Raw genomic sequence first — 27,938 nt, 5'->3', positions numbered from 1 at the left:
TCAACTTTTGACCTAGCAACTGGCCGATAAAAACACTGTAAATTAAGTTAAATTAAAAGGACGATGATATAAAAATACTTTTAGATTTTTTTGGGGGGATGGAGGACGAGGCATGTTGGAGTCGAACCGACTAAAACCTTCTGTCGCTCAACAACACGTCTGACTCTCACGCATGAGACAGAACTCATGAAAAGGCAAAGGGGGATTGTGAAGCGTTTGGTGCTGGCCACACCTCTCCCATCACCTTCCCCCTCGGGACGCCGGACCGGAAAATAAATTAAAACATTAATACGTCAACGTGTAATATTTTTAGATTTCTTTATCAATTTCGTCTTTTGTGAAATTAATTGTTTCTTCGTGATTTTACATGATACTGATTTACTGATACTGGGGTCATATTTGATTATTTTTTATTGCTTAGATGGGTGGACGAGCTCACAGCCCACCTGCTGTTAAGGGGTTACTGGAGCCCATAGACATCTACAACGTAAATGCGCCACCCACCTTGAGATATAAGTTCTAAGTAATAAATGATTTTGAATTTGAATTTGAATTTAAGGTCTCAGTATAGTTACAACGGCTACCCCATCCTTGAAACCGAAACGCATTACTGCTCCACGGAGGAATAGGCGGGGCGGTGGTCCCTACCCGTGCGGAATCACAAGAGGTCCTACCAAATTTATTCAAAATAATAATAATGTATGTACATTAACGTTATGTTGAAGCCGAAAAAGTATTAATATTTGCTCAGTCAACTACGGCTGAGCAACATATTATTCAATTAATTTTTCTCGATAAAGCAACTATGATATTCTTGTTATATTAATTATGTCTTTACGTTTGTTTTTGTCTTGCAGGGATTTGCGATGGGTGTGCAAGCAGCTGCATCACCGGTGTCCATCGCAGAATACTCCTCACCAAAATACCGCGGCGCCTTCCTGGCCACAATAGCATTTGCATTCGCCGCAGGAATGCTAATAGCACACATCTTTGGCACCTTGCTGTACTGGCGATCAGCGGCTTTAGCGTGCGGCAGCTTCTATGCACTGTCTTTAGTTCTCGTTTCACTGACGCTGGAGACTCCGTCTTATCTGGCTTCGAAAGGCCTGGCAAACGAATGCAGGAGATCGTTTCACTGGTTCCGGGGCTACGATCAAGATTCGGAGAAAGAGCTCGAGGTGCTTCTACAGAGTCAGAAGAAAACGGGACACACGTTGATAACGGCCAAACAATCTAAGCTGAAGACTTATGCAGAGCTGATAAAGAAACCGGAATTTTACAAACCAACTCTGATCATGATGTTCATGTTTGTGCTGTTTCAAATATCTGGGATGACTGTGATACCTTCGTACACTGTACCCATCATGTGTGACGTAACAAGCGGCCTGATCGATGACAATGTTGGCATGCTAATGGTCGACGTCGTGAGGTTTGGAACAGCAATACTGGCCTGCATTGTGGTCAACAGATTCAATAGACGAACTGTCCTTTTCTTTGGGATTATCATGACAGTTATATCGTTATTGACGGCTGCTTTACTTTTGTACCTCCGAGATTTTGGGTACCTTCCTGATGAATACAAATGGACTCCAGTTATCCCAACTCTATCATACATTTTCGGCAAAACATTGGGTATTTTGCCCATTCCTTGGGCCATTGCCGGAGAGATTTTTCCGTTGGCATACCGTAGCCTCGGCAGTGGGATTTCAGGGATGTTTCTGTCTATAATGTTTTTTGTCGTGGTCAAAACGGCACCGGCGTCCTTTGGTACTATTGGTATCAAGGGGACTTTCTGTCTATACGCTTTTTGGGTCGCGGTATGCGGAATCTTTTTATACTTCATCCTACCGGAGACTAAAGGGAAGACTCTTTACGAAATCGAGAGGCAGTTTAAAGGTATTGCGGAAGAGGTAGCAGACCCTCGCGAGAACGAGAGAATGTTGGAACTGGGGAAAGTGGAAGGAGGTTGACACGCAACAGGAAAGAACAGGATGTGCTCTCCAGCTTTGTCAGCTGGCCACGTACTTAGTTGAGGAACAGATGATAACTAGATTCGTATTAGATTAAATGCAAGTATTATTATTTATTGGGAACAATAAATTGACAAACATATATTTCAAACGAATCGTTTTATTTTGAGATTTAATACTTTTTCTGATATGTTTCCGACTTAACCTAAATGTCACATAATAAGTTCAAATGTAATTGCTGTACATTTGACGAAGCATGTTGCTGATAACTCTATTTCTGTAATCTGACGAAGCATGTTGCGGATAATAACATGTACATACATTTAGGTTAGGAATATTGTGATCTTTTTTTATAATAAATTGATTAATTAGTATTTTATTTAATAAATAAAAAAAAGAATATCTTTAGAAGAGCTTCAGTATTCATAATTAGAACTACTTAACATTGTAACTATAAGATAGTAGTTAGTACAATATTCCAAGTTCTTTGGACATTCGTGACCACGGAAACTGTAATGTACCTATTCAAAACATTGGAAATAATTAAATTAAAATAACAACCAGGATATTAGATCATACAAGTAGTTCAAATTAAGGCTACGGCTTACGAGAACCAAAGATGACTTCGGTGTTATTCTTAATTACAAAAATACAAAAAATATATAAATATTCTTTTTAAAAAAAAACATTACTCTGCCACAAAACTTTTTGAAATGTGACAGAATATTTAATGTAATTACGATTTTATCATTAATATATAAATGGCGATTAATTAGAATTAAATCAGTACAAAATATGAGAGCTACATCTACGCATCATCTCCCCGCCTCCATTGGCCGCGTTGAGAGGCTGAGAACTCTTGACATCCTCAGCAGTGTAACCCCTAAACCTATCCTCTATCTCTTGCAGGGTTTTGTCTTTAGTTTCTGGTAACATAATCCAAACTACCACCATGCAAATCGTCACAATACCAGCGTACAAGAAGTACGTGAACGACAACCCTATTGCTGAGCTTAAAACAGGGAAACATTTAACAGCGATGAAGAAATTAAGAGACAAAGCTAAGTAGCTGACCCCGCCACCTAAGCCACGGTAATCCAACGGGAAAAGCTCCCCTGATAACGCAAATGGTATCGAAGACACGCCCACCGTTAACGAAAACATATATATGCCAATTAAAGTGATTGGAATCCATTGGCTGTCATAAGTTAATATGCCAGCTTGCTTGGCGTACACGTAGGATCCTTTACTGATGTATGCCAGAATACAAATGATCGTTGTACTGAACAGAAGGGTTCTTCTCTTTAACGTTTTCATAAGGTATATGGCGATTAAATTGCATATCAGTCTTTCGATGTCCAAAGCGACCATCAGAAAGTTTGAATTCGCCTCGGAATCAAGGAGTTCTGCTAAGATGTCGGTAGCGTAGGAACTGATCACGTTTATACCGGCGAACTGGAACATGATGTAAAGGAACACCATTATCACTACGGGCTTCACAAACTCCGGCTTCTTGCCCGCTTCGCTTAAATACCTGAAGTAGTTCTTGAGATTTGCTTTCACTGTATCTTTTTGTCCTGTAATACTGGCTTTACGAGTCATCTTCTGTGACGTTATCATCCGTTCCAATTCATGCTCCGTTTTAGCATTCTTCCCTCGCAACCAAAAGAAACCCTCTCTGCCTTCGTCGTAGCGTCCTTTTGAAAGGAGCCACGATGGAGATTCCGGAGTGAATATAATCAAGCACAAACTAATGAATGTCACTAACGAACACAGCAAAGCACTAATCTGCCAAGTGAAGCATGTCCCTAAAGCGTGACTGGAAAGTACCCCAAGGGTCAGTGACAAAGAAACACTAGTCAGAAATACTCCACGGCTTTTTGGGTCCGTCATTTCTCCGATTATTATTGAGCCCAAAGGTCCAAGCATGCCCATAGCGATTCCTTGGAGGAACCTGGCCGCCATGAGACCAGGAAAGTTGTTGACTAGTAGAAACAGGAACCAGCCGGCGAGGTTTGGGAAGATAGTGAGGATGTGAGACTTCTTCCTGCCGATGTTGTCCAGAATTAATGTGATTATGAAGTTTCCCACGATGAGGGCGAAACCGACGACAGATGCTGGAATTGGAAAAAATACAAATTTTAGTTTTTATTATCCACTATATACCTAATAATAACGAGAAATTATAAAATGCTCTATGTGAAATTATTATAAATTAATAATTATCACATATAAACCCGTAACGCAACATTATGAGCAACTTCTAGGTCATTAGAATTTTAAGGTGTTCCTAGTTTTTGTGGCGGGTAGCCATCATGCAACACAAGATATTTGACAGAGATGCCTGAATCTCGCTAACGATATTTTCAAGAGAAGCTTGCATATACAAGTTCCGAACAACAACACCCGGACTGATGGTAAACCGAGCAATATCACCCGCTCGGTGGAAGATCTTCCATTGGATGTATTGAAACTTGTCAATCAGATTAAAAGATTAGAATAAAACTAACTTCAATATCCACTATTCTATCAGCTCACAGACGTCCACTGCTTGACAAAGACCTTCCCCAAGCCTCACCACAATGATCGGTCCTGCTCTGCCTGCATTCAGCGGACCCCGCGAACCTCAATAGGTCGTCGGACCATCTTGTGGGAGGCTTAACCCACGCTACTACGAGTATTATCAATATCTTCCACACACTGGTGGTAGGACCTCTTGTGAGTCCGCGCGGGCAGGTACCACCACCCTGCCTATTTCTGCCGTGAAGCAGTAATGCGTTTCAGTTTGAAGAGTGGGGCAGAAGTTGTAACTATACTGAGACCTTAAAACTTATATCTCAAGGTGGGTGGCGCATTTACGTCTTAGATGTCTATGGGCTCCGGTAAACACTTAACACCAGGTGACAAGCTCGTCCGCCGATCTAAGCATTAAAAAACGGAGGTTCGTATATGTATTATATGGTATTACCTATCCATGACTCCTCAGATCTGGTAAGATGGATGTGGGAATCTGATTTCCGGAGACTCGGAATCAATATAGCCGGGAAACCGATGACGCAGCCATGGCCCACGATGTTGATGGCGACGCTGGCCGTCACAAAGCACTGGAATAAAAGATTTCGAATATTGAAATTCATAAACAGTGACAATGGGTGATTTTTAGACTCTATTTATAAAGATTGGAAACATCCGACCCGCATTCACCAAGCTCAGTGAGCTAAGTGCGAGTTGTTTAACGTTCACGATAGCGTAAAAGTTAACTTAAATTTGTATGCAGTTGGAACAGCGCCCCTAGCGGCAAACGTAGGCAAACATTCCAACTCCATACAAATCTGAGTTAACTTTTACGCTATCGAGAACGTTAAAAAACTCGCACAAAGCACGCTGGAAACTGTTCAAGACAAAGGACGTATCGTCCGTGAGTTGATAGTCCTAGCCAAGTCCAGGTAAATAAGGATCACAAAGAACTCAAATAAACCTACACATATTAAACGACAGGTCAGATACAATTTTCCTTTTAAATTTAGAATAGCTCAATCAAAACAAACCATTAATTAATTTAAGTACACAAACAAAACCACGTTACTCTATAATACGTTTATCAATTATTTATTAATGTGGAATTGTCTGTGCGCAGTCTTCTTCATTTTCCGCTATTTATATTTTAATTATTCATTAGACGATGAATAATTAAAATAATAATAATTAATTTGCTCGGTATATTTGTTTTTTTTTTTTTGATAAATTGTGTTTTTTAGAAATTATATTTAAATACGAATTAGATATTGATAAAATGATGAAATATTCCAAGATCGTTTAGGCATTTTTAAGTGAACACGTGAGTTAAAAAGAGACAAATAATATAAATAAACAATTCATTTTCTTGGTCTAACCTTAAACCAAATTTGGCGAATTCAATTTTGTTTTTCCTTTGATGTGTCCTCCGTCGGATGGATTCCTTTTGTTTTTTTGAAGTTTATTTAATGTAAAAGTTTAGGTCTTTTATATTTTATCGATTGAGGCACTACAAAGTCTGCCGGGTCAGCTAGTATAGGATAAAACAATATGATAACGAAAACTAATCTAACTTATAATGTTATACTTTTGTTTAGTAAATAGTAAATAATAGTAAAAAAGTATTAATATATTCCTTTGAATACTGTATAAATTATTATAATATGTATGTATGTATATATTTTTGTGTATGTATTTATAATTTAATACAAATTTCATTGCGCCCACCACTATCTACTCTGCACTACATTTGGTTGACTGATAGAGAATGCCTTAGGTATTAAGTCCGCTAATGTAAATGTTACATGAAGTGTATTAAATAAAAATAAATAAATAAAACCCAAATTAATATTATTTGTACCTCTTCTTCATCTTACTTCGATAATTCTGCGTTCTATTTCAAGCTTGAAACTCCATTGATAGCGGTATTCAGTATAAAATATCTATTAATTGGGCTCTATAATCTTAATAGCGAGCTTCAAGAATCACCAGCCAAATATCGTGGTTTTTTGACGTAATTATAATTTTTGGTCCTTTAGCTCTGTGAAGGGGGCAAACTTGACCCAGAATATTGGGAAAACCAATGGACAATATACACATGTATGTATGCAAATGATCTCTTTTACATATGTTAAATTAAAATGGCCTTAAACTTTTTGCATTGTCTATGACGATTATCGTTGTAAATTTGGATTAGCATGAGCTACGTAATCATTATCGAAATGTTACGACGTTGAGTTATCAAAATATTATAATCCGCTCTTTATTCTTTACGATTTATATACGGGTCTTACAGAGGTAAATACATTTCGCGTATTCGCAATTCACAAGGTGCATTTTCAATCTTCTTCTTCTTTTTCGTTTCCTCATTACTGAGGGTCGTGACCACCTTGGTCTAGTTTTTGTACCAGCTTCCTCCAATTTTGCCTGCATTCGGCCTGCTTAATGGCGCCCGGGACGCTGGTTTTCATTAGTCAAATTCAAATCTTTGATTCGAGTTATACGTCATTGAAATGCAGTTACTAAATGTCAAAACATTTCGTTCAATATAACAAGTTCAAGCACAGACTCCATTTGACTTTAATTACTAGAATAAAATCATCTGGATGTAGACGTTTTAATACGCTTTTATTAGCTTCAGACGTATGTATGTTGTTAGTATGTTAGTAACGGAATCTTTGACCATGATTTTGACTCACTTCAAAACGTCGGATTAGCTCGAAATTTGGTATGCTTGTTAAGGACCGATGACATCTCAATATTTAAAAAAAAAAAAAATTGAAAAAATTGTAATTTAACTAAAAAATGAAAAATAAATAATAGTTTAAAAAAACTAACAAAATACGCTTTTATAGAAAATCCAACTAAAAATAGAAAATAAATTTCAATAAATTTAAATTAAAAATAATGTAAGAAAAAAATGATTTTATTTTAAAAAAAAGCGTGGGGTGCATGGTATCAGTAGTTATAAATATTTTATGAACAGATATGAGTAGAAGGGCTAATTTGATAATATCCTGAAAAGCAAGCACCCCACGCTATTTTGTATTTTTTTTAAACTATTATTTTATTGCTTGGATGGGAGCTCACTGACCGACCACCTGATGTTAAGTGGTTACCGGAGCCAACGTAAATGCCACCACCCACCTTGAGATATAAGTTCTAAGGTCTAAGTATAGTTACAACGGCTGCCCCACCCTTCAAACCGAAACGCATTACTGCTTCAGTGCAGAAATAGGCAGGGCGGTGGTACCTAACCGTGCGGACTCACAAGACATCCTACCACCAGTAAAAAAGGGAGTCCTGAATTAGCGGCCTTAGCTTGTTTATTGCTACGTTATTTCGCATGAAAATCAACCTCACGTTTTGCTAATTCATTTGTCAGACCTCAGGGAAAAACAGTTTGATCTTATATAAAAATGTATCAGGGGCATGCATTGTATAAGCTTAATTTATTGAAACCTTGACATAAGTAAGTTTTGCAATTCACTGATGTGTGATTTCTTATTTTCCCAATAAATTCGTTGTTTCATAACGCTTCAAGGATTATTATATTTGTTTTTTTTTATTTGCGATTTGAAGAAACAAATTATTAAAGTAGTTCCATAAATATTGAGACTATACTGAAACCTTAGAACTATATCTCAAGGTGTGTGGCGCATTTACGTTGTAGATGTCTATGGGCTCCAGTAACCACTTAGCACCAGGTGGGCTGTGAGTTCGTCCACACATCTAAGCAACAAAAAAAAAATTGTATTCCAAACTTTTCTTAAATTTATACTTTGTTTGATATCCCAAATGTCTGTGGTAAAATCGTACGTACGTATTCCTTGTATTTTTAACTTCAAAAAAGAAGGAGGTTCTCAATTCAACTGTATGTTTTTTTTTATGTTTGTTACCTCATAACTTTTGACTGGGTGAATCGATTTTGATGATTCTTTTTTTATTAGAAAGCTGACGCTTCCCGTTTGGTCTCATTTCAATTTAGTCCAGTTCTGATAACGATATCCATGAGAAAACCATATAAGTCTTAAATTTGAATTAAGTACGTGCGCGACAAATATATGAATAACTCAATAACTCAATATCACGCGAACCGATTTCGATGATTATTGTTTTTAGTGTATATTAATTTGTTTTGGAATATCTTTTTTTTTTTGTATTCGAAGTCGGTTTTTATTAAAGCATGTCTATTTACAATTATCAGAAGCAAAAAATAATCTATATCGACAATCGCTACCTGTTAATTCAAAATCACATACACATGTAAATGAAGCTCTCTTGGCCCTTCATTAATTACATTTAAATTTCCCGCGCATTAGCTTCGACTATCATAATAATATTATCTGTGGTGGAAGCTATGTTCATTCCATAATTGGATTTGCTCTCTGGCTTCGGACATTCAAAAATATAACGTGCTTTCTTAATAGATTAAAAAAAACTTGCAGATTTAAAAAAGGGTGAAGCAATATCTTTCAATGTTGTTTCTCTTTGCAGGTTCGAAAATAATTATAATAATTGTAAGTGTAGAAATAAGTTAATAAAATAATAATAATAAAAAACTCTTTGCAGAGCAACAACTTGGTTCTTTGTTTCATTACAAAACACATTACACACATATAAACATTCTTCAGAGACTCTATTGTATTCAAGTCCCTAAGGATAATTCATTGGCGTCTTACCGGTTAAAACGCCGTTAACTTAATTAATATAATGAACCATATTTCACTACGGACGACTTCGTTGACTTTATTTTTTATTTATTGCTTAGATGAGTGGACGAGCTCACATCCCACCAGGTGTTAAGTGGTTACTGGAGCCCATAGACATCTACAATGTAAATGCGCCACCCACCTTGAGATATAAGTTCTAAGATCTTAGTATAGTCACAGCGGCTGTCCCACCCTTCATACCTTCTATACACAAAACTTAAGAATGACACTACAGATAAAAAGAAAATTTTGCGGCTTAAGATTGAGGGTCATGGTGCTTTTAAGACCATAAATGGATATAATTTATTCTACTTTTATGGCTGAGTTAAAAAGATAATCAAATAGAGTTTTATTGTTTAAATATTGTAATATAGAAGACAACCTTTTTAGAATTCGCATCCGAGGTTACGTTAATATTAGCAAAAGGTATGCCATGTTTTTTTAAATATTCAAATGAGGTCACTCTCCATCTGGTCTTAAATAATGCAGCTGCCCATAGACATCACAGTGTGAATGCCGGATCCACCTTGGATCCATTGTAGGCAGCGGCTTGGCTCTGCCCCTGGCATTGCTGAAGTCCACGGGCGATGGTAACCACTTAGCATCAGGTGGGCCGTATGCTCGTCTGCCTACAATGATAAAAAAAGACATGACGTCAAAGTCTCAATTTTATTCTGTATTACGGCTATCCTACCTTACGAACCGAAAAAAATGTGGAAGAAACAAAAGTACTCTGAGGATTTGCTCGAAATGATCCCTTAATATCCTTTTTTATTAACGCACTTCCCGCAATCGGAATTTTACGTCCTTACGGATCCATCAGATCCAATAACTTTTGCATTAGATACCTTCAGCTCTAACACTAGGAGCAGGCTGAGGAACCCCGGTAGCCGTACTCGTCGAACTCGACAAAGTGCAACGTGCAACCTAACCCATGCATCAGCCCGCTGAGTTTCTCGCCGGATCTTCTCAGTGGGTCGCGATTTCAATCCGGTAGTAGATTCATTCGCGAAGCAATTGCTCTTGAGTTGTTCCTTCGGAGGCGCTTGGGCAGTTGTTAGCAAATCCCACCCCTTCTGGCTGAGCCTATGCTCGCCCACCTGTCCTGGTAAAACTGGAAAGGCCTTCGGGCCACCAGTAATTAACAATCATAAAAAAAAGTTGAATTTATTAATAGCTATTGTCTGAAACCACTACGTTTATCCACAGTACGTTTTAAAATATATTTATTACCACGTACCATATGGCTCTATCGTGATATATCCTTCATCAAACGAGGCTTGCGAAGAGTGCTAGCTAAGTGATAGACAGTAACTTGACTGTGCCTTTGACAATGCTGGCGTCCATATGCAACAGTAACCAATCACCACCAGGCGGATCATATGTTCATCTGCCTACAATGATAATTAAAAAAATAGGCAGCATGTTAATACATCCCAGTGCGGGTACACAAATCGACCAACCTCCAGTAATTACGCTTGATAATTGAATGGATAATTCTTAAACGATATTGTTCTCTCTATGGGGAAGTGAGGGATTTGAACCCTATCTAGTTCGTTTCTGTTTATATGTAATGCCCTAGGTAACCCACTAAATTTCTCGCCGGATCTTCTCAGTGTGTCGCTATTCCTAAACGGTAGTAGATTCAGCTAATCACTGTTCTTGCTAAGGCTAAGGCTAGTGTTAGTAAGGTCTCGCAGGCTAAGTCTCGTGAGCTCACCTAGCAAACCGGTGAGCTGGATTAGCCCCTTGAAACTACCCTCGATTAGATAGGAAGCAAAAAAGCCACGGAGTTTTCAAAATTCGGATAAAATTTTTTCGGATTTTTTTTCATCCATCCAATGTCATATCAACCGACATTATTTAACCTTAACCGATTTTTTTTTAAAAACGTGTAGTTGTTTTGCAGTTTTCAGGTACACGATAAGATTACGGATTGATTAGAATCATTATCTGGTGCTGAACAAATCTGTTAAAATAAAAAGGTCGACCGTTGCTATAGTTTTTCGATAGCCTTGAAGGATGTTAGCGACCCTACCGTGGTACGAGGTTCAGGATCGATGGCCGGGGAAGATAGATCTTTATTAACCATTTTCGGAACATGAGGTTTTGGACTAGGAGGTTCTTCTCATGTTCGTGTTTCCAATACTAGAGAAAGTCCTGGCTTAGAGCTGTTGAATTACCCTGCTACCCACCCCACACCGAACTGGCACAACCGATGCAACATGCAAATTGACGAAAATCTTTCTTCCGTCATCGTCAGGAATGCCAGCGACACAGCCAAACCACTGTCTACTGTTGAAGACTCTGCTCAAACCTCGTCTGAAGAAGGACAGGCGCTTGGAAAACACAGTGGAGTGGAAATCCGGATCCAAATGGCCCGTGACAACAAAGATCTGTGGAAACGCACTATGGATGAGCGCAGTGGATCCAGGTAGAATGAATTGACTATGCTTTGGTGGTACGATGTTGCGATGGTGAAAATCACATTTCGGAGTAATCTCAAATAACTCCTCCCATAGAACACATTCCATGTCACAGTCCATGCTAGGAGGCACAAACAACTCAAACACATTATACAAAGTTCCAGATAATAGATAATGTCTTATTACTATCATAAACTTTATCATATTTGAACCGCTCAATACTGATGTTGGGTTTATGCTTGCATAGGACATAGACTTCCCAGCTCATTCTCGCCCACCTGTCCTGGTGAAGCTGGAAAGGCACCTGGACCAACTTCATTTATTTCTATTATCCTTCCTTAAAAAAGAGACATAAGGGTCTTATGTCTTGTAAGGTGAAGTCTGCAGGGATAGCAATCTGTTAGAAATTTATTTGCATTAGTAATGGGATGTACAATTGCATAAATGTCCGTTTAGTCCGGTTATCTATTTACTCCTTTATATGGGGTCCGTAATAAAAGTCCTGTATCTACTGTATCATTGACGCAGTAAAACAATACTTTACACCTCTCTCATTAAGTTTCATTGTATCTATAATCTTATAACGCTTATGTCGCAATGAAATATGTTTGTCGAACAATCAAGATTAGGCGAGGGCTGTATGCACGAGGTATATCATATATTGTTATTGCGTTGACGTTGTGATTAAGGGGATACAATGACGGATTTTGTTCAAGGATTATCATTCGCTTACAAAAAAGTGGTAATATCTTTTGATGCAATATTAGGAGGCGCCATTTTGTAAATTACGTAGTCAATATAAGAGCAATTCTGTTTAATATAGTTTTTGTTTTTCATCTCGATGGTCATGATATATAGCGTTAACGTTATCAAAAATGTCTGTTTCCATCACAGTCACAGATAAATCGAATAAATTCGTTTTCATTTATATCAACTAGACAAACCCTTCTGTGCTTTTTTTTTCCACAGGAGAAAATCGCCGGACCCCCACCCGCGCGGCAGGTGGGGTATGTGGGAGTTGAACCTCACTAAAAACTCCTGCCGCTCACAACCGGCGCCCTACCTCGGACCGGGCCGGAGCCCAGTCGGGGCTATTGATACGGCTGGACAGAGTTGACGCAGAGCACATTACATCCATCCCACCGTCCCATGGACGCCGGACCGGCGGCCGCCAGCGACACGACCACCAGTTCCCTCGTTCAGTGGGCCGAGAGCCCGCCTTGATGGCGCCGCGTTACACCTTCCCCCAGAGCGGTCGGGGGAACGCGGTCTACCATCACCCGGCAAACCCTTCTGTGCTGATCGATTTTCGAATTAACTTCAACCAGGTTGCTGCCAAAATTCATACTCGCTACGCTAAACTTTAGATTTCCTGAAAACTTCATATTTAATCTATCCGGTCATTTCGGACACGTCATTTCGGATCCACCCGATCCACTAACGGTGCTTTTAGGTATCTCAAGCACCGGTCATCGTTCTCGTCGAACCCGCCGCTTGCGACGAAGGGCTCGACGAGTAAATTAACCTATAGACACAGCCCACTGAGTTTCTCGTCGGATCTTCTCAGTGAGTCGCGTTTCCGATCCGGCGGTAGATTCTGCGAAGTACGGCTTTTGCTAGGGTTCGTGTTAGCAACGTCGTCAGGTTTGAGCCCCGTGAGCTCACCTACTAGTTAAGGTTACGCTGATATAGCCTCGCAAGGATATCAGCTTAGGCAGGAAAAAAAACATTTCGGAGTCTACAGGGAATATACACTTAGATACATACTGAGTTATTATAGTAGATTTCCAATTTTTGCGTCAAATGTGACGTCACAAGTATAATTAAGTAAGTCACTTCCGTCTGAAATTGTTTGTACAACGGGACAATGGACGATTAATCTTATTGAGTAACATTTCGTTTATATAAAGACTAGCGTTTATAACGCGGCTTTGCACGCGATAATATACACAAAAATCGGCTGTCTGTAAAGTCGGTTTACTGACGATAGTTGAACGGGACAACGTCATAAGAAAATACTGATGGAATGGTTTCATTTTTCAAAAAGAAAATTTTAATTTTATTTGTTTCATAGATATTTTTTATGGACAATTGACACCACATTCACTTTTCACTGAACTTCACTTGACGAAAACATGTAAATGTATTATTGTATAGCAGCTGTCCACGCGGATGCATCGCTCACTCAAGTAGGAGAGAGACAGATGTCGAACGCTGCCGAACGCGGAAGCTGATTGTGCGTCTTTGTCGCTCGTTGCGCGCTCTCGCTTGCACTTCAAGCCTTAAATGGAACGCCTCAGAGCGAGGTAACGCCGCACGAGTCATTTTTATCGTGCGTGCAGCCGGCTCCATGGAATTATAAGACGTTGTCACGATCGGAAATAGTAAATTTTTTTGAGGAGCAACTCTATGTCCCTTTCTGTGCTCCTGATAACGGTTATGCAAAATCTCATACATAGTTATTTTTTACTTTAATACCAACCTTGGTGTATAGGCACTTGAAGATAAATTTAATTACTCAATTTATTTTTCAATTACTTACGCGAATGCCCTTAATTTATATCAGATTTACGAAATACGAAGGTTTTGATAACTTAACGAATACGCGTAATACAGTGGACAGCAATTACCGCCGGCTATCGATATGTACTAGAAGAAATGATAATCGATCTTATATAAATATTATATCAGCGTGTAAGATCGGTAGGATTCTAGAATTTAATTACTTTATTGAGATTGTGATTTTGAAAGATAATAATTGTAACATTTAAGTACGCTTATGAAATGCGTCTGTAGGCTATTTCGTTATGTGTGACGACATTTGGGGGTCACAATATACAACTAGTCAACCATATATTCTATATAGTATGTCTTTTTTTGGAGTTTACTCCTTTAGAATCGATTTACATATATAGGCCCGGGGTATGAAAATTATGGGGACCAAAATCGTACTAGCATGTCACACGAAATGCGTTATGCGCATGTCACACGAAATGCGCGCTGGGCTGCTGCGCCGGCAGTCCGCCACAAAGCCTCGTACTGATCGCGCGTTTCTCTCATTTTGTATTTTCATATATTTGTTAGTCGTTTGTTTTGTGTCTCGTTAATTTGTTAATAATCTGTAGTGTATCGTGTTGTCGTAATATAGAACTATTTCTCGTATTGTTTCGTTTAATTTTTTATATCCAGTAAACTCCAGTCGTGCGTCGGAGCGGACACACACACTTTTTTTATTGCCCTTTTAGGCAGACGAGCATACGGCACACTTGATAGTCAGTTGTTACCGTCGCCCATGGACGTCAGCAATGCCAGGCAGAAAGCCAAGCCACTGCCTATTGTTAAAGGGATCGCCGTTAAATGTTGTATTTTTTTTCGTACTGTGTGTAGTTATTGATGACTGAAGAGGTCACGTCCCATCTAGCGTAAAACGGTAACTGATGCCCATGGACATCATAACGGGCATTTAATGGTGATAGGCCGTATTTTACACCGGATCGGAAACGCGACCCACTGAGAAAGTCCGTCGAGAAACTCAGTGGGCCCTCTCGACACCAGATGACATTATTATGTTAGCTTCACACATAAAATAAAATAAAAACTTCATGCAATTTGCAGTCTTTGTAAATGATAGACACGGAAAAATCATACGCCACTATGCATGTGATAAATATCTTACGTAAGTACATGCTAATTGATTAGTTGCTATTTGAAATACAGCTTAGCTCTTTATGTTACAAGTAATTATGTGTAGCTATGAGCAGTTTTATTATGTTATTATTTATATATTCTCGTACAGATTAGTTCGATGCAATAGATGAAGAGATAAAGAGTGTTTTATCACAGCATTGAATTTAAATTAAGATGGATTCATTCGTCGAAAAAAGTTCTGTTCTATTTATTATCAGGCTGAGATCGTCGCCGATTTGAGACACGGTGTTTTGTTTTTTCTTTTTTTTTATTGCTTAGATGGGTGGACGAGCTCACAGCCCGCCTGGTGTTAAGTAGTTATTCGAGCCCATAGACATCTACAACGTAAATGCTGCCTCCAACCTTGAGATATGAGTTCTAAGGTCTCAGTATAATTACAACGGCTGCCCCGCCCTTCAAACCGAAACGCATTACTGCTTCACGGCTGAAATAGGCGGGGTGGTGGTATCTACCCGTGCGGACTTACAACACGGCCTACCACCAGTAATTACGCAAATTATAAATTTGCAGGTTTGGTTTTTATTACACGATGTTATTCCTTCACCGTGGAAGTCAATCGTGAAAATTTGTGAAGTACGTATTTCAATAAAAAAAAATTGGTACCCAGGCGGGTATTCGCGGGAGTCGAACACCGGTGCATCGCTAAATACGAATGCACCGGACGTCTAACCCTTTAGGCCACGACGACAACAAGATTTGAAACCATGAAATGTTTTAGAATAATATTCACAAAAATTATCTTCATGGATCCTAATGCATTTATTACTGATGTTAGAGCGTATTGTTAGCCAATACGTCTGGGTACCACTATCCTCCCTGGTTCTGCCGCAACGCAGTCACGTGTTTTCCACCGGTCACTGTCCTCGTCGACTCAGACGAAGAGTTCGACGTGCAAACTAGCCTATAGACATAACCCACTGAGTTTCTCACTGATCTTTCTCAGTGGGTCGCGATTCCAATCCGGTTGTAGATTCAGCGAAGCACTGTTGTTGCTAGGGCTAGTATTATTCTCTCAGGTTGAGACCGTGAGCTCACCTACCAGTCTGCGCGAAGTTGGAATAGCTCCTTAGGCTACCAATGATTAGGTAGGAAAAAAATTTACGTGTTTTGGCTTGAACGATGTGACATACCGTCACTGTCAAACCAAAATCTGCTATGTGCAAAAACTCTATTTTGAATTAACGAGTAAAAACATTTTCGTATAAAATTTTATATGAAAGTAAATTTTTAAGAACTATATCAAATGAAAGCTATAGATACATATTAAAGCTATAGACACATAACCGTTTTTTTTTACGGTAGATAGGGTTGTGATCTATACGAAAAGGTCGAAAATTAAAAATCTCAAAAAGCGCACCTAGCAGATTTTGTTTTGACAACGACGGTACGTTATAAAGTACAACTGATATTTCGACCTCATTTCTCAAAATGGAAAACAGGATTTGCATTGTATACGCTCTGCGGTAACACTTAAGACTAGGTGGAACGTGTGCTCGTCTATCTAAGCATTTTTTTTTTAATTTTGGCTATTAATAACCGCTTAATACGTCTTGTCACGGCAAAGTAATATATATAGAATAGCTAATTTCCTGTTGTTGCTTTATTACTAATAATGTAACGCGATCATCGTGTTACATTCATGGAACTGTTGACATAATTGATTATGGAACATTCTGGATTCTTCTGCAAGGCTGCGTACGCGCTCGGTAATTTTCTATGCGATTCTAAAGTTAGCTTAGGTTATGTTTTTTTGTAATTTAACTCGAGTGTCTATCAAAAGTGAAGCACTAGGTGTATTGAGCCTACAGAAATATGGAATTATTTTAAATTTGTAGCCATTACGTGAGCCAGGTCGGGCTAACAATAAACCCAAAGCTGATATTTTTTCAAACGACATTAGTCTTGAAAGAGTTTCATGAACTGGGATCAATACATGTTTTTTTTGCATGGTTTGAACGCCTTCATAACCGCTTCGATTGATACGAGCACCCTTAAGCTTTAAGCCAAAACGATTTCAAATATATTAAAAATAAATACTACTACTACTACTACTAATACTACTACTACTACTACTACTACTACTACTACTACTACTATCCATCCCTGTTCCCGTTATTTGGGGTCGGGTCTCCTCACTCTACGGCGCCAGGCTGATCTGTCCTGGGTTGTCGGTTTTGGCAATTGGGCTTTCTTAAGGTCTCTTTCGATGTTTGACCACCAGGTCGATGGCGGGTGGCCTCTACCCTTCTTTTGTTCTGGCAAGCCCAATGCGACCTTCACCACATGATCTTCGTCCCGTCTCATGATATGGCCATACATCTAAGGCGATTTTCCTTCGTTTTGTCTGTGATTGATGTGACTTTAACTTGACTAAAATGATTCATTTTTTAGTTAAATTACAATTTTTTTTTAAATGTTGCATTGTCATCCGTCTTTAATTAGTATGCCAAATTTCGAGTTAATCCGACGTTTTGAATGGGGTGAAAATCATGTTCAAAGATTCCGTTACATCCTAACATACATACGTCTGAAGCTAATAAAAGCGTATTAAAAATGACGAAATGAATAAAAGTCCATTATTATTCGACTGGACTTTTTTAAATACTGCAATCAATCGGATAATATGATTCACGGCACGCCGCGCGCAATTCTTGGAACGCGAAAGTTTCTCTTCGAATTCTTCGAAACATCCAGAACGTCAGACAGGCGACATTGTGTACACATTACTTTATGAATGTCTCATTACCCATTCGAAGTCGGCTTCAGGAACAAATTATTATCGTTTATTTAAATTGTTTATAAATCGTACGCTGTTCGAGTTTCGTTGGTTTGCAATTGTAATAACATTTATATTTTGCACTAGCGGCCCGCCCTCGCTTCGCTTCCGAAACTGTAATTTATTATTGGTTTCTCCACTATTTAATGGATGTTATTATACATATAAATCTTCCTCTACAATCACTCTATCTATTAAAAAAAACCGCATCAAAATCCGTTGTGTAGTTTTAAAGATTTAAGCATACATAGGGACAAACAGATATAGGGACAGAGAAAGCGACTTTGTTTTATACTATGTGATTGATTTAAAATTAAAACGACTCAGCGTTGCAATTTTGTAGCAATCTTTTAAGTAATGATCTTGGAATACAATTTATAACCTAAGATAGTGATAGGAATTATTTCGAATTATAAAATTATAATTGATAGTTTTTAATATACCATAAACCGATGTTGAAAGAAACACGCGGTTGATTCATAGCCGCCGTGTAGAGACAGCCCACTGAGTTTCTTGCCGGATCTTCTCAGTAGGTCGCGATTCCGATCTGGTGGTAGATTTAACACTGCTCTTTCTAGGGCTAGTGTTAGTAAATTTTCTCAGGTTGAACCCGTGAACTCACCTACCCTTCCTGGCGTATAGCCGGAATAGCCTCTTGGGCTATCAGAAAATAGATATGAAAAAATAATAATTTCATAATCGCTTCGAATCCAGTCCTCATTTGGGTTAAACACTTTCAAAGAACATTATTAACAGCAGTATTTAATTGCAAAGCCAATATCTCCTTATGCCCGACTAACAGTAGAAATAAAAATAAAAATATTTACTGTTTCATCTTGATTTGATTGACTTCAATTAAATTCTCAATTTAACGTTTCAAACCCTTGTTTTGTGTTATAACGACAAACTGAAAATAACTAGTACTTTTTCGATAATTTTCTATTTACAATAAATATATTTGGTAATCGTGCCAACTAAATACATGAAAGTGATTTGTTTATTTCTTTTTTTTTTATTGCCCGTGTAGGTAGACGAGCATACGGCCCACCTGATGGTGAGTGGTTACCGTCGCCCATGGACTTCAGCAATGCCAGGGGCAGAACCAAGTCACTGCCTACCGTTAAGTACTCTCCACAAGCCTCGTTTGAAGAAGGATATGTCATAGCGCTCGGGAAACACCGTAGAGGGGAGCTCATTCCAAAGCCGAATGGTACGTGGCAAAAAAGATCTCTTGAAGCGCATGTGGATGAACGCAGTGGCTCGAGGTAGTATGGATGAACTCTACTCCGGTGGCGGGCGGTGCGATGATAAAAACGAGATGATGGTATCATCTCAAGCAATTCCTCAGAGCACTCTCACGTTTATGGACGCTTACAGCCTTACTTTATACAGCTTATTAAAACGATGAGCAGAAACCTTCTTCCAAAAACGTGCGGCAAGACCCGAGAGAGAGAGAGGGCACTCTCCTCTTCAACCCACTCTCGAGAGGGGGGCAGGACAAGGGATCAACGCCTGCTTCCGTGTCCCCCCAAGTGTTTCGGGTGCCCTCACTTGCCAGCTTGGGGACCGACGAGGAAGCGCCAATATGGCAATTTATTTAAACTGGCAAGGTGTTACCAAATAAACGTCGACCATCTAATAGAAAAGATTCAGTCATAAATATGGACAGGTGAATTCGAGCGGCTAAGAGCCAAATGTGTTTCTCGCCGGACCTTTTCAGTGGGTTGCGATTCCGATCCATTGGTAGATTCAGTAAAGCACCAGTCTTGCTCGGACTAATGTTAAAAAAATCGCCAAGCTAAGCCCGGTGAGCTCACCTACACGTTAGATAAACCTAGTATAACCCCTCGAGGCTAATAAGATAGGTAGAAATAGTGAGCGACCAAGTCTGAAGCAAAATCCTATTTGCAGAAACGACTAATGAAACAAAAGCCCGAATTCAGCACAAGCTAAGTATTTTTTGGCACAAAAACATTTTATTACCTAAAGAATTCAACACTTGTATTAGTAGATGAGTCACTCCGGATTTGCAGCGAAAAACAAATGAATGTTTTGTAAATTGCGTGTTGTTTTAAAACAAATTCTAATTCTTCGTGTTACAGATAACAATAGCGTACCATCGTGACATGGTTTCAGATTGAACTTTGTATGCGCGTCGTTCCAGATACATACATAGACTATGTGAATTTTAATGTACACACATACATATTTCATTAAAGTCTCTGCGGATGAAAATATGAATTATTTATTCGAAATCACTTTTAATGGTGGTATGGCGTAAGACCCATGGGCATATATAATATAACGCATATTTATTTGAGACACAGAAATCGCGTCTCAACCTAGATAACTACTTATTATAATTAAAAATATTATTAACTAGCTGACCCGGCAGACTTCGTAGTGCCTCAATCGATAAATAAAAGACACATCAAGGGGACAGATCAAAGGAAAAACAAAATTGTTTGTTTTTATATAATTCCGAGCTTTTTATATTTTCTCACCTTTTAAACCTTCCCTGGACTTCCACGAATAATTCAAGACCAAAATTAACCAAATCGATCCAGCACTTCTAGAGTTTTAGCGAGACTAACGAACAGCAATTCATTTTTATATATAGAGATAGATAGATAGATTTCGTATTATTTCGTACTGTTTCCTACATTTCGAGTACATTCCAGCTCTTGTAGACAGGGAAGACTCATCGAAATGTATCACGGATCGCTCGTAGCCTCCGGGTTTATGGAGGGAATTCGGTTCTCTATCTATTTTGGACCGTATATTCCATGGAACTTGCTCTGAGGATTTTTTTCGAGATGTTTTTTTTTATTATTGCCCTTGTAGGCAGACGAGCATACGACCCACCTGATGGTGAGTGGTTACCATCGCCCATGGACGTCAGCAATGCCAGGGGCAGAGCCAAGCCGCTGCCTACCGCTGATCCTTCCTTAGATAGTTAGGAAAGAAAAAAGTAGAAATGCCTTTAATTATGTCTTCGACTCGCCAAGACCGCAGTAAAAATGCTTAGACAGAATAACGTTAACGAAGCCGATGAAAGACGTGAGACTTCTTGTGTTAAATATAACAACTAATCGAATTCTTAAACGAAGCAATGCGAGTCCACAACACGTAGAACGAGTTATAAATAAAAGTTATAATAATGCAGGGTGTGTTGTACGTGAGTGGAGACCACGTACTGGCAAGCGCAGTGTGGGATGACCACCTTTTTTTTTATTGCTTAGATGAATGGACGAGCTCACAGCCCACCTGGTGTTAAGTGGTTACTGGAGCCCATACACATCTACAACGTAAATGCGCCACCCACCTTGAGATATAAGTTCTAAGATCTCAGTATAGTTAAAACGGCTGCCCTACCCTTCAGACCGAAACGCATTACTGCTTCACGGCAGAAATAGGCAGGGCGGTGGTACCTGCCCGTGCGGAATCCCAGAGGACCTACCACCTATCTAACAGATGGATCGACGACCTAGTAAACATCGCTGGGTCACGTCGGATGCGAGTGGCGACGGACCGGCCGCACTGGAGATTGATTTACCAAAGAGTTCGACGTGCAACCTAACCTAAACATCAGCCCGCTGAGTTTCTTGCCGGATCTTCTCAGCGGGTTGCGATTCCGATCCGGTAATAGATTAATTCGCGAAGCAGCTACTCTTAAATTGTTAGGTCTCCTTTGGAGGCGCTCGAGCAGCTATTAGCAAATCCCATCCCTCCTGGCTGCGCCCTTGCTCGCCCACCTGTCCTAGTGAAACTGGAAAGGCCTCCGGGCCTTCATTAATCCCTCAAAAAAAGATCGATTTCAGAGGCCTAAGTTCCGTAAGTAGTGGATCAATGGGGTATACGGAATAGAGGGAATTAATATCTCAGAAAAACACTTAATTTTATTGTTCTTGGTCTTGAAAAATTAAATTTTAAATTTAAAAAAAATGATGAAAAACATTTTCTTTGTAAAGTTTAAAATTTTATGTACATACTTAATTGTTCGACAATTTTATTGTAATATTTAAAAAAAAAACCATAACTTCAAAACTACAAGACCAAAGATAATATGCGTTTTTTTTTAAATATTAATTCCTTCCATTCCTTGTTGTTCCACTACTTATGGACACCCTGTATATTAAATACATTTAAAAAATATATATAACTACTTCACTAATACTCGAACTAGTGACGTCCTACATTCTTTTTCTTTATCTTCACTTATCCCACTAGGTGGGATCAGCATAGTGAATTTATCTATTCCTTTCTCTAGTGATGTCCTACCATCGCAACCAAAATCGCTTTATATTTTTACAGCAGATGAATTTCGATAAATAGATACATTGAAACGAATTATTTACCGAAACCTCACGAATTATTTATTCGATAGTAACTAACAGGAAATTGATAAAAATTTTGAGATTTTTATGCATTAAAATAAAAACACGTGTAATAATATGTAGTATTAAAATACGATAAACTTAACAGATTAAACTGCCCAATAACAGATAATTTAATTTATATAGAGATTAATTTTGACATTATTCAATGTTGTTCAAGTTTTTTTTTTTTTTTGAGTTATGGCCTGTACAAGTTAAAAACATCTGAGTGTTGACTGATATTATATTATTAAAAAAATTGTCGGTAGGACCTCTTGTGAGTCCGCACAGGTAGGTATCACCACCCTGCCTATTTCTGCCGTGTAGCAGTAATGCGTTTCGGCTTGAAGGATGAGGCAGCCGTTGTAACTATACTGAGACTTTAGAACTCATCTCTCAAGGTGGGTGGCAGCATTTACGTTGTAGATGTCTATGGGCTATGGTAACCACTTAACACCAGGTGGGTTGCGAGCTCGTCCACCCATATATGCAATAAAAAATAAAAAAGTACTTCCAAACAGAGTCACTTGACCGAAGTAAAATTAAATTCTGTTAACAATCTTAATTGAAAAATATATAAATAAAAACGATTTCAAATTTTACACACGTCATTACAGATCCTCCCGATCCATTAACGGTGCTTTTAGGCACCACAAGCACCGGTCACCGTCCTCATCGAACCCGTCGCTTGCGACGAAGGGCTTGACGAGCGAATTAACCCATAGGCAGAGCCCACTGAGTTTCTCGCCGGATCTTCTCAGTGGTCGCGTTTCCGATCCGGTGGTAGATTCTGCGAAGCACTGCTCTTGCTAGGGTCAGTGTTAACATCACTTCGGTTTGAGCCCCGCGAGCTCACCTACTAGTTAAGGTTACGCTGAAATAGCCTCTCAAGACTATCAGCTTAGGTAGCAAAAAAAAGAGAATGATATTTTTTAATGAATTATAACGACACATAAAAAGATTGTTTTATGGCTGGCTATTGTTTGTTTGACGTTAATTTTAAGATAGATAATGACGATGTGAGCCTTGTAGGTACGCTCTTACGAATGGTAAGGACAGTCAGAGATATTGTTTTCTAAACATACACACAAGTATATCGACATATCGAAAACATAATCTGAAATACGTAACGTTGATTTATCAATGCAAACTTCTTCACGGAACAGCATATTAGCTGTTTCATTCGCCAACATATTTAAATCAAAAATGAAATGTTGTTTCTATTATTATTATATCTAGCTTCCTCGAAAACTTCGTTTTTACCATCTCGTTTTTACCATCGCACCGCCCGTCATCGGAGTAGAGTTCATCCATACTACCTGGAGCCACTGCGTTCACTCACAGTACGTTTCCAGATATCTTTTTTGCCATGTACCATCCGGCTTTGGAATGAACTCTCCTCCACGGTGTTTCACGTGCGCTATGACTTAACCTTCTTCAAACGAGACTTGTGGAGAGTACTTAAGAGTAGGCAGCAGCTTGGCTCTGCCTCTAGCATTGCTGCAGTCCATAGGCGATGGTAACCACTCACCATCAGGCGGGCCGTGTGCTCGTCTGTCTATAAGGGTAATAAAAAAAATGTTATAATTAAAAACTGATTTTTAAAATAAGATACTGCAGTTTGAAACTGACATAGAAATGTTTGCATGTAACAATTTCATTCTGATATCTCTATATACATATTCAAATATAAACATATTATGTTTTAATTGGCTTTAAAATGTTCAGAAGACGAAATTAGTCGGAAATATTGGCACAAACATACATGACATGACGTCTAGTTAAATATGCACGTGAATCTGTGATCGTAAAGAGAATAACAGGAAACCGAAAAAGAAAATCTTACTGTCTGAGTCGATGAGCTCAATAGGGCTATTTCTGCCGCGATGCAATAATGCGTTTTGGCGTGAAGAGTAGAATAGGAAAATTAGAAAAAAGAGTAGCGCGCTTGTAGTAAGCGATTACCAAACCCTAGTATATACTACCTACTACTAGTTAGTACTATCAGTGTGCCTAATGCAAATTTTAACGTTCTCGATAGCGTAAAAGTTAACTCTGATTTGTATGGAGGTGGAACGTTTGCCTACGTTTGCCGCCAGGGGCACCGTTTCCAGCTACATACAAATTTGAGTTAACTTTTACGCTATAGAGAACGTTAAAAAATTCGCACTAAGCACACTGTGCATGTTCGACACCCTCAACAAAAGTCAAACGCTCGTTGCTAGTAATTTGATCAACGAAATTCGCATATAAACAGTTTATCAAATATATTAATTAAGCAGACAGCTTAATGTTTTTTTTTAATAATTGCACAACGTGCAAGGTAGGGGGGAAAAGGTCGACCGAAGAAGACATGGATGGAGTGTGTAAATGACAATATCAGAGAGAGAGAGAGGAGTGAGTGTTGAGATGACGGCTGACAGAAGAGAATGTAAGAAAAAAATTAGCTGTGCCGACCCCACTTAGTGGGATAAGGTGGAGAAAAAGAAGAAGGATTGTACAACGTCAATTCATAAATGTACATAGGTTTAAACTGATATCTACACTATTATTATTTTAAACATAAAAGGAAAAAATGTTATAAGGTGTAATCTAAATAAATACGCTTTCAGATCAGAATTATAGTGCAGATATCAGTGAATTTCAATGAATAGTGATTCTAAAATGGAGTACATGAAAAATGCAACGAATTTGAATTGAATTGAATATTCTGATCTGAAAGCGTATTTATTTAGATTACATCTTATAAATTTTTTTTCTTTATGTTTAAAATAATTATAGTGCAGATATCAGTGAATTTCAATGAATAGTGATTCCAAAATGGAGTACATGAAAAAGGCAACGAACAAACATGATATCTCAAGTGCCTTAAACTAATGGAACTGTTACTGTACCAGCCAACAATTATTACGAATTGTAATTGAACCTGAAATGACCTGCGCGAATGAACACTGAAGAACTTTCCGCTCCATCGAAAGATCGCGAATCAAATCAATTTAACTTTCAGCTTGTTGAAAATAAACGCCAATATTTTGTAATACGGAGTACAAAAGTACAAGACATGACAGTAAAGTTAGTGATGAAAATAAAAAAATTAAACATAGACAATTAAATTTTTCAATTAATTTTGCTTAAGAGGAAATTTCAGCTTTTTTTTTAAATAAAGGTTTTTTTTTTAAATGTAACTATTATCATAAAACTCTTGATGTGTCCCTAGATGGTTTTACAAAATGCATGTACTCTTTATTTTTATCTGAATTTTACTGCTTAATTATTGGTGACCAGGAAAACTGTAAGGTATTCAACACGTCGGAAAATAATAAAATTAAAAGAAAAGACGCGAGATTAAATCATAAAAGTATTTTGTTTTGCGACTCGCGAAAACAGAAAGAACATAGTGAATTTTATGTTTTCATGAAAATTATACAGAAACTTACCTGTCTAAGCAAAGGTGTGTATTTGCCTTCTTTTATTTCAACAGTCTCACCCATTTTTTTTAAAGTTAATAATAATTGTCTATCAATACAGCTTCAATACATTTTCACAACCAACACTTATTAAGTGCACAATACAATAAGACCTTTCGGCCGCCCGACGATAACACGATAACGACTGATTAGATCTTCAATATATTTGAGATTAATAATTATATATTTACATTTAGTTTTTAACTTAGTTGAAAAATAACAAAAGTCCTGTTTGTAAATTGTAAGAATTTTTTTTTTTAAATGCAAAAAAAAATTTTTACTTTTTTTTTCAGAACGCGTCCAAGCGTTCCGAATGTTTACGAATAATTGGCGCGTAACTTGTTTTGTTGGCAGCCGGCCCGCGTCTGTAGTCTGTTGCCATCTTTGTTCGATCGGCCATATTTAGCTGATGATTTTATGAAATCCCCTTGTCATTGTTCCTGTTGCTTGCGTTGCTATGTAACAAAGAAGATTTAAGCTTTTGCATTATTATTTATTTTATTTTTTGCAAATTATCGAAGTGATTACGGCAATCTTAGGAATCTTAAATCCTGTTTTTTTTATTGCTTAAGTGAGTGGACGAACTCTCGGCCCACCTGATGTTAACCTAATTTGAGATATGAGTTCTGCTTCACGGCAGAATTAGGCAGGGTAGTGGTACCTACCGTTGCAGACTCACAAGACATCCTACCACCAGTAATTACGCAAATTATGATTCTGCGGGGTTTTTTTTACTACACGATGTTATTCCTTCACAGTGGAAGTCAACCATGAACATTTGAAGAAAGACGTACACAGCGTTTCAGCTGGTGGTAAACCTACGTATTTCTGCCGTAAAAAGTTTAGCTATGGTTTGAAAGTTTGGGTAGCCGCCATTCGAAAGTAATTGAGACTGTTCTCGTGCCTCAATATGGGCTTCGATTTTAATGATGTAACATCTACTTACAGACTGCAATAACTGACAACTAATTAAAGACAGCAGTATTATGTTAAGATAGGCCATTAAATTTTCTGTCGACTGTATTGGTAAAAAAGCGTCTGAATAAATAACCAAGTGAGATAACGTTCATGAAGCACAATAAAAAATTGATACTGAAATCTATACTAATATTATAAAGAGGAAAGATTTGTTTGTTTGTTTGTTTCGAATAGGCTCCGAAACTACTGGACCGATTTGAAAAATTATTTTTCCATTAGAAGCCGACATTGTCCCTGATGAACATAGGCTACTTTTTTTTTTTTTTTTTTTTTTTTTTTTTTTTTTTTTTTTTTTTTTTTTTTTTTTTTTTTTTTTTTTTTTTTTTTTTTTTTTTTTTTTTTTTTGTGTGTTTTAATGTTTCCGAAGCGAGGGCGGGTCGCTAGTATTGTAATAAAATAAAAGTATTTCCATTTGCGTTAATTTATTTTGTTAATTTTGTATTTCTTTAGATTTTAATCTATAAATTAAATAAAAGGTTTAGCAGTATATAGTCTATCGAAGTAAATACTCTATTGAAGATTTAATAATCCCACCTTGTTTTTACCCGGAAATAATCTCACCTCATCTCATCTCGTTTTATTCCATTTTATCATAAAATCAACTTCAGATAGATTAGATTCATTTTCATTTACTAAAGCATAATATATTAATGATAAACTAAGATTTGGCGAAAGGACTAAAATCCAGAACTCTAAAATTAATGGCTAATAAATAATTAAGTTCAAAAGCAGAGAAATGAAATTTAAATGTTTTAATTTTAAATTAATTTGGCTTATTTATAAAGATATCAAGTTCAGTGGGTTATTTGTTTTTGTAAACTCGATTTCGCCAACATTTCTGACATTGTCTTACCTTTGCGGAGAAGATAATATGTCGAGCACTTACAATTTTTCTAGTTTGCAAAAGCATTTAGAAGTCGTCGTGGCCTCAAGGATAAGACGTCCGATGCATTCGTGTTGAGCGATGTACCGATGTTCGAATCCCGCAGGCGGGTACCAATTTTTCTAATG

General features: G+C 38.0%; 2 protein-coding genes across 2 annotated transcripts in view; one reads left to right on the top strand and one right to left on the bottom strand.

Annotated features, from left to right (window-relative positions):
• Positions 1–2,121, top strand: part of LOC114253598 (facilitated trehalose transporter Tret1) — a 30,083-nt gene extending 27,962 nt beyond the window's left edge. Inside the window, exon 5 of the mRNA XM_028188539.2 lies at positions 858–2,121. Within this exon, the coding sequence (XP_028044340.2) occupies positions 858–1,970 (1,113 nt within the window). The 3' untranslated portion in view covers positions 1,971–2,121. The remainder of the gene's footprint in view (positions 1–857) is intronic.
• LOC114253597 (facilitated trehalose transporter Tret1) lies at positions 2,111–26,305 on the bottom strand. The gene is made up of 3 exons (XM_028188537.2): positions 25,920–26,305; positions 4,939–5,074; positions 2,111–4,087 (listed from the first exon to the last, which is right to left on the bottom strand). Exons 1-3 carry the CDS (start codon positions 25,971–25,973, stop codon positions 2,754–2,756), a joined length of 1,524 nt encoding a protein of 507 aa, XP_028044338.2. The 5' UTR covers positions 25,974–26,305; the 3' UTR covers positions 2,111–2,753.
• Positions 26,306–27,938: the final 1,633 nt, after the last annotated feature.

The sequence above is a fragment of the Bombyx mandarina genome, chromosome A1 (assembly GCF_030267445.1).
Source record: "Bombyx mandarina strain Sakado chromosome A1, ASM3026744v2".
NCBI lineage: Eukaryota > Metazoa > Arthropoda > Insecta > Lepidoptera > Bombycidae > Bombyx > Bombyx mandarina.
The sequence above is the reverse complement of the archived record's forward strand: the minus strand, read 5'-3'. Positions and strand labels throughout refer to the sequence as shown.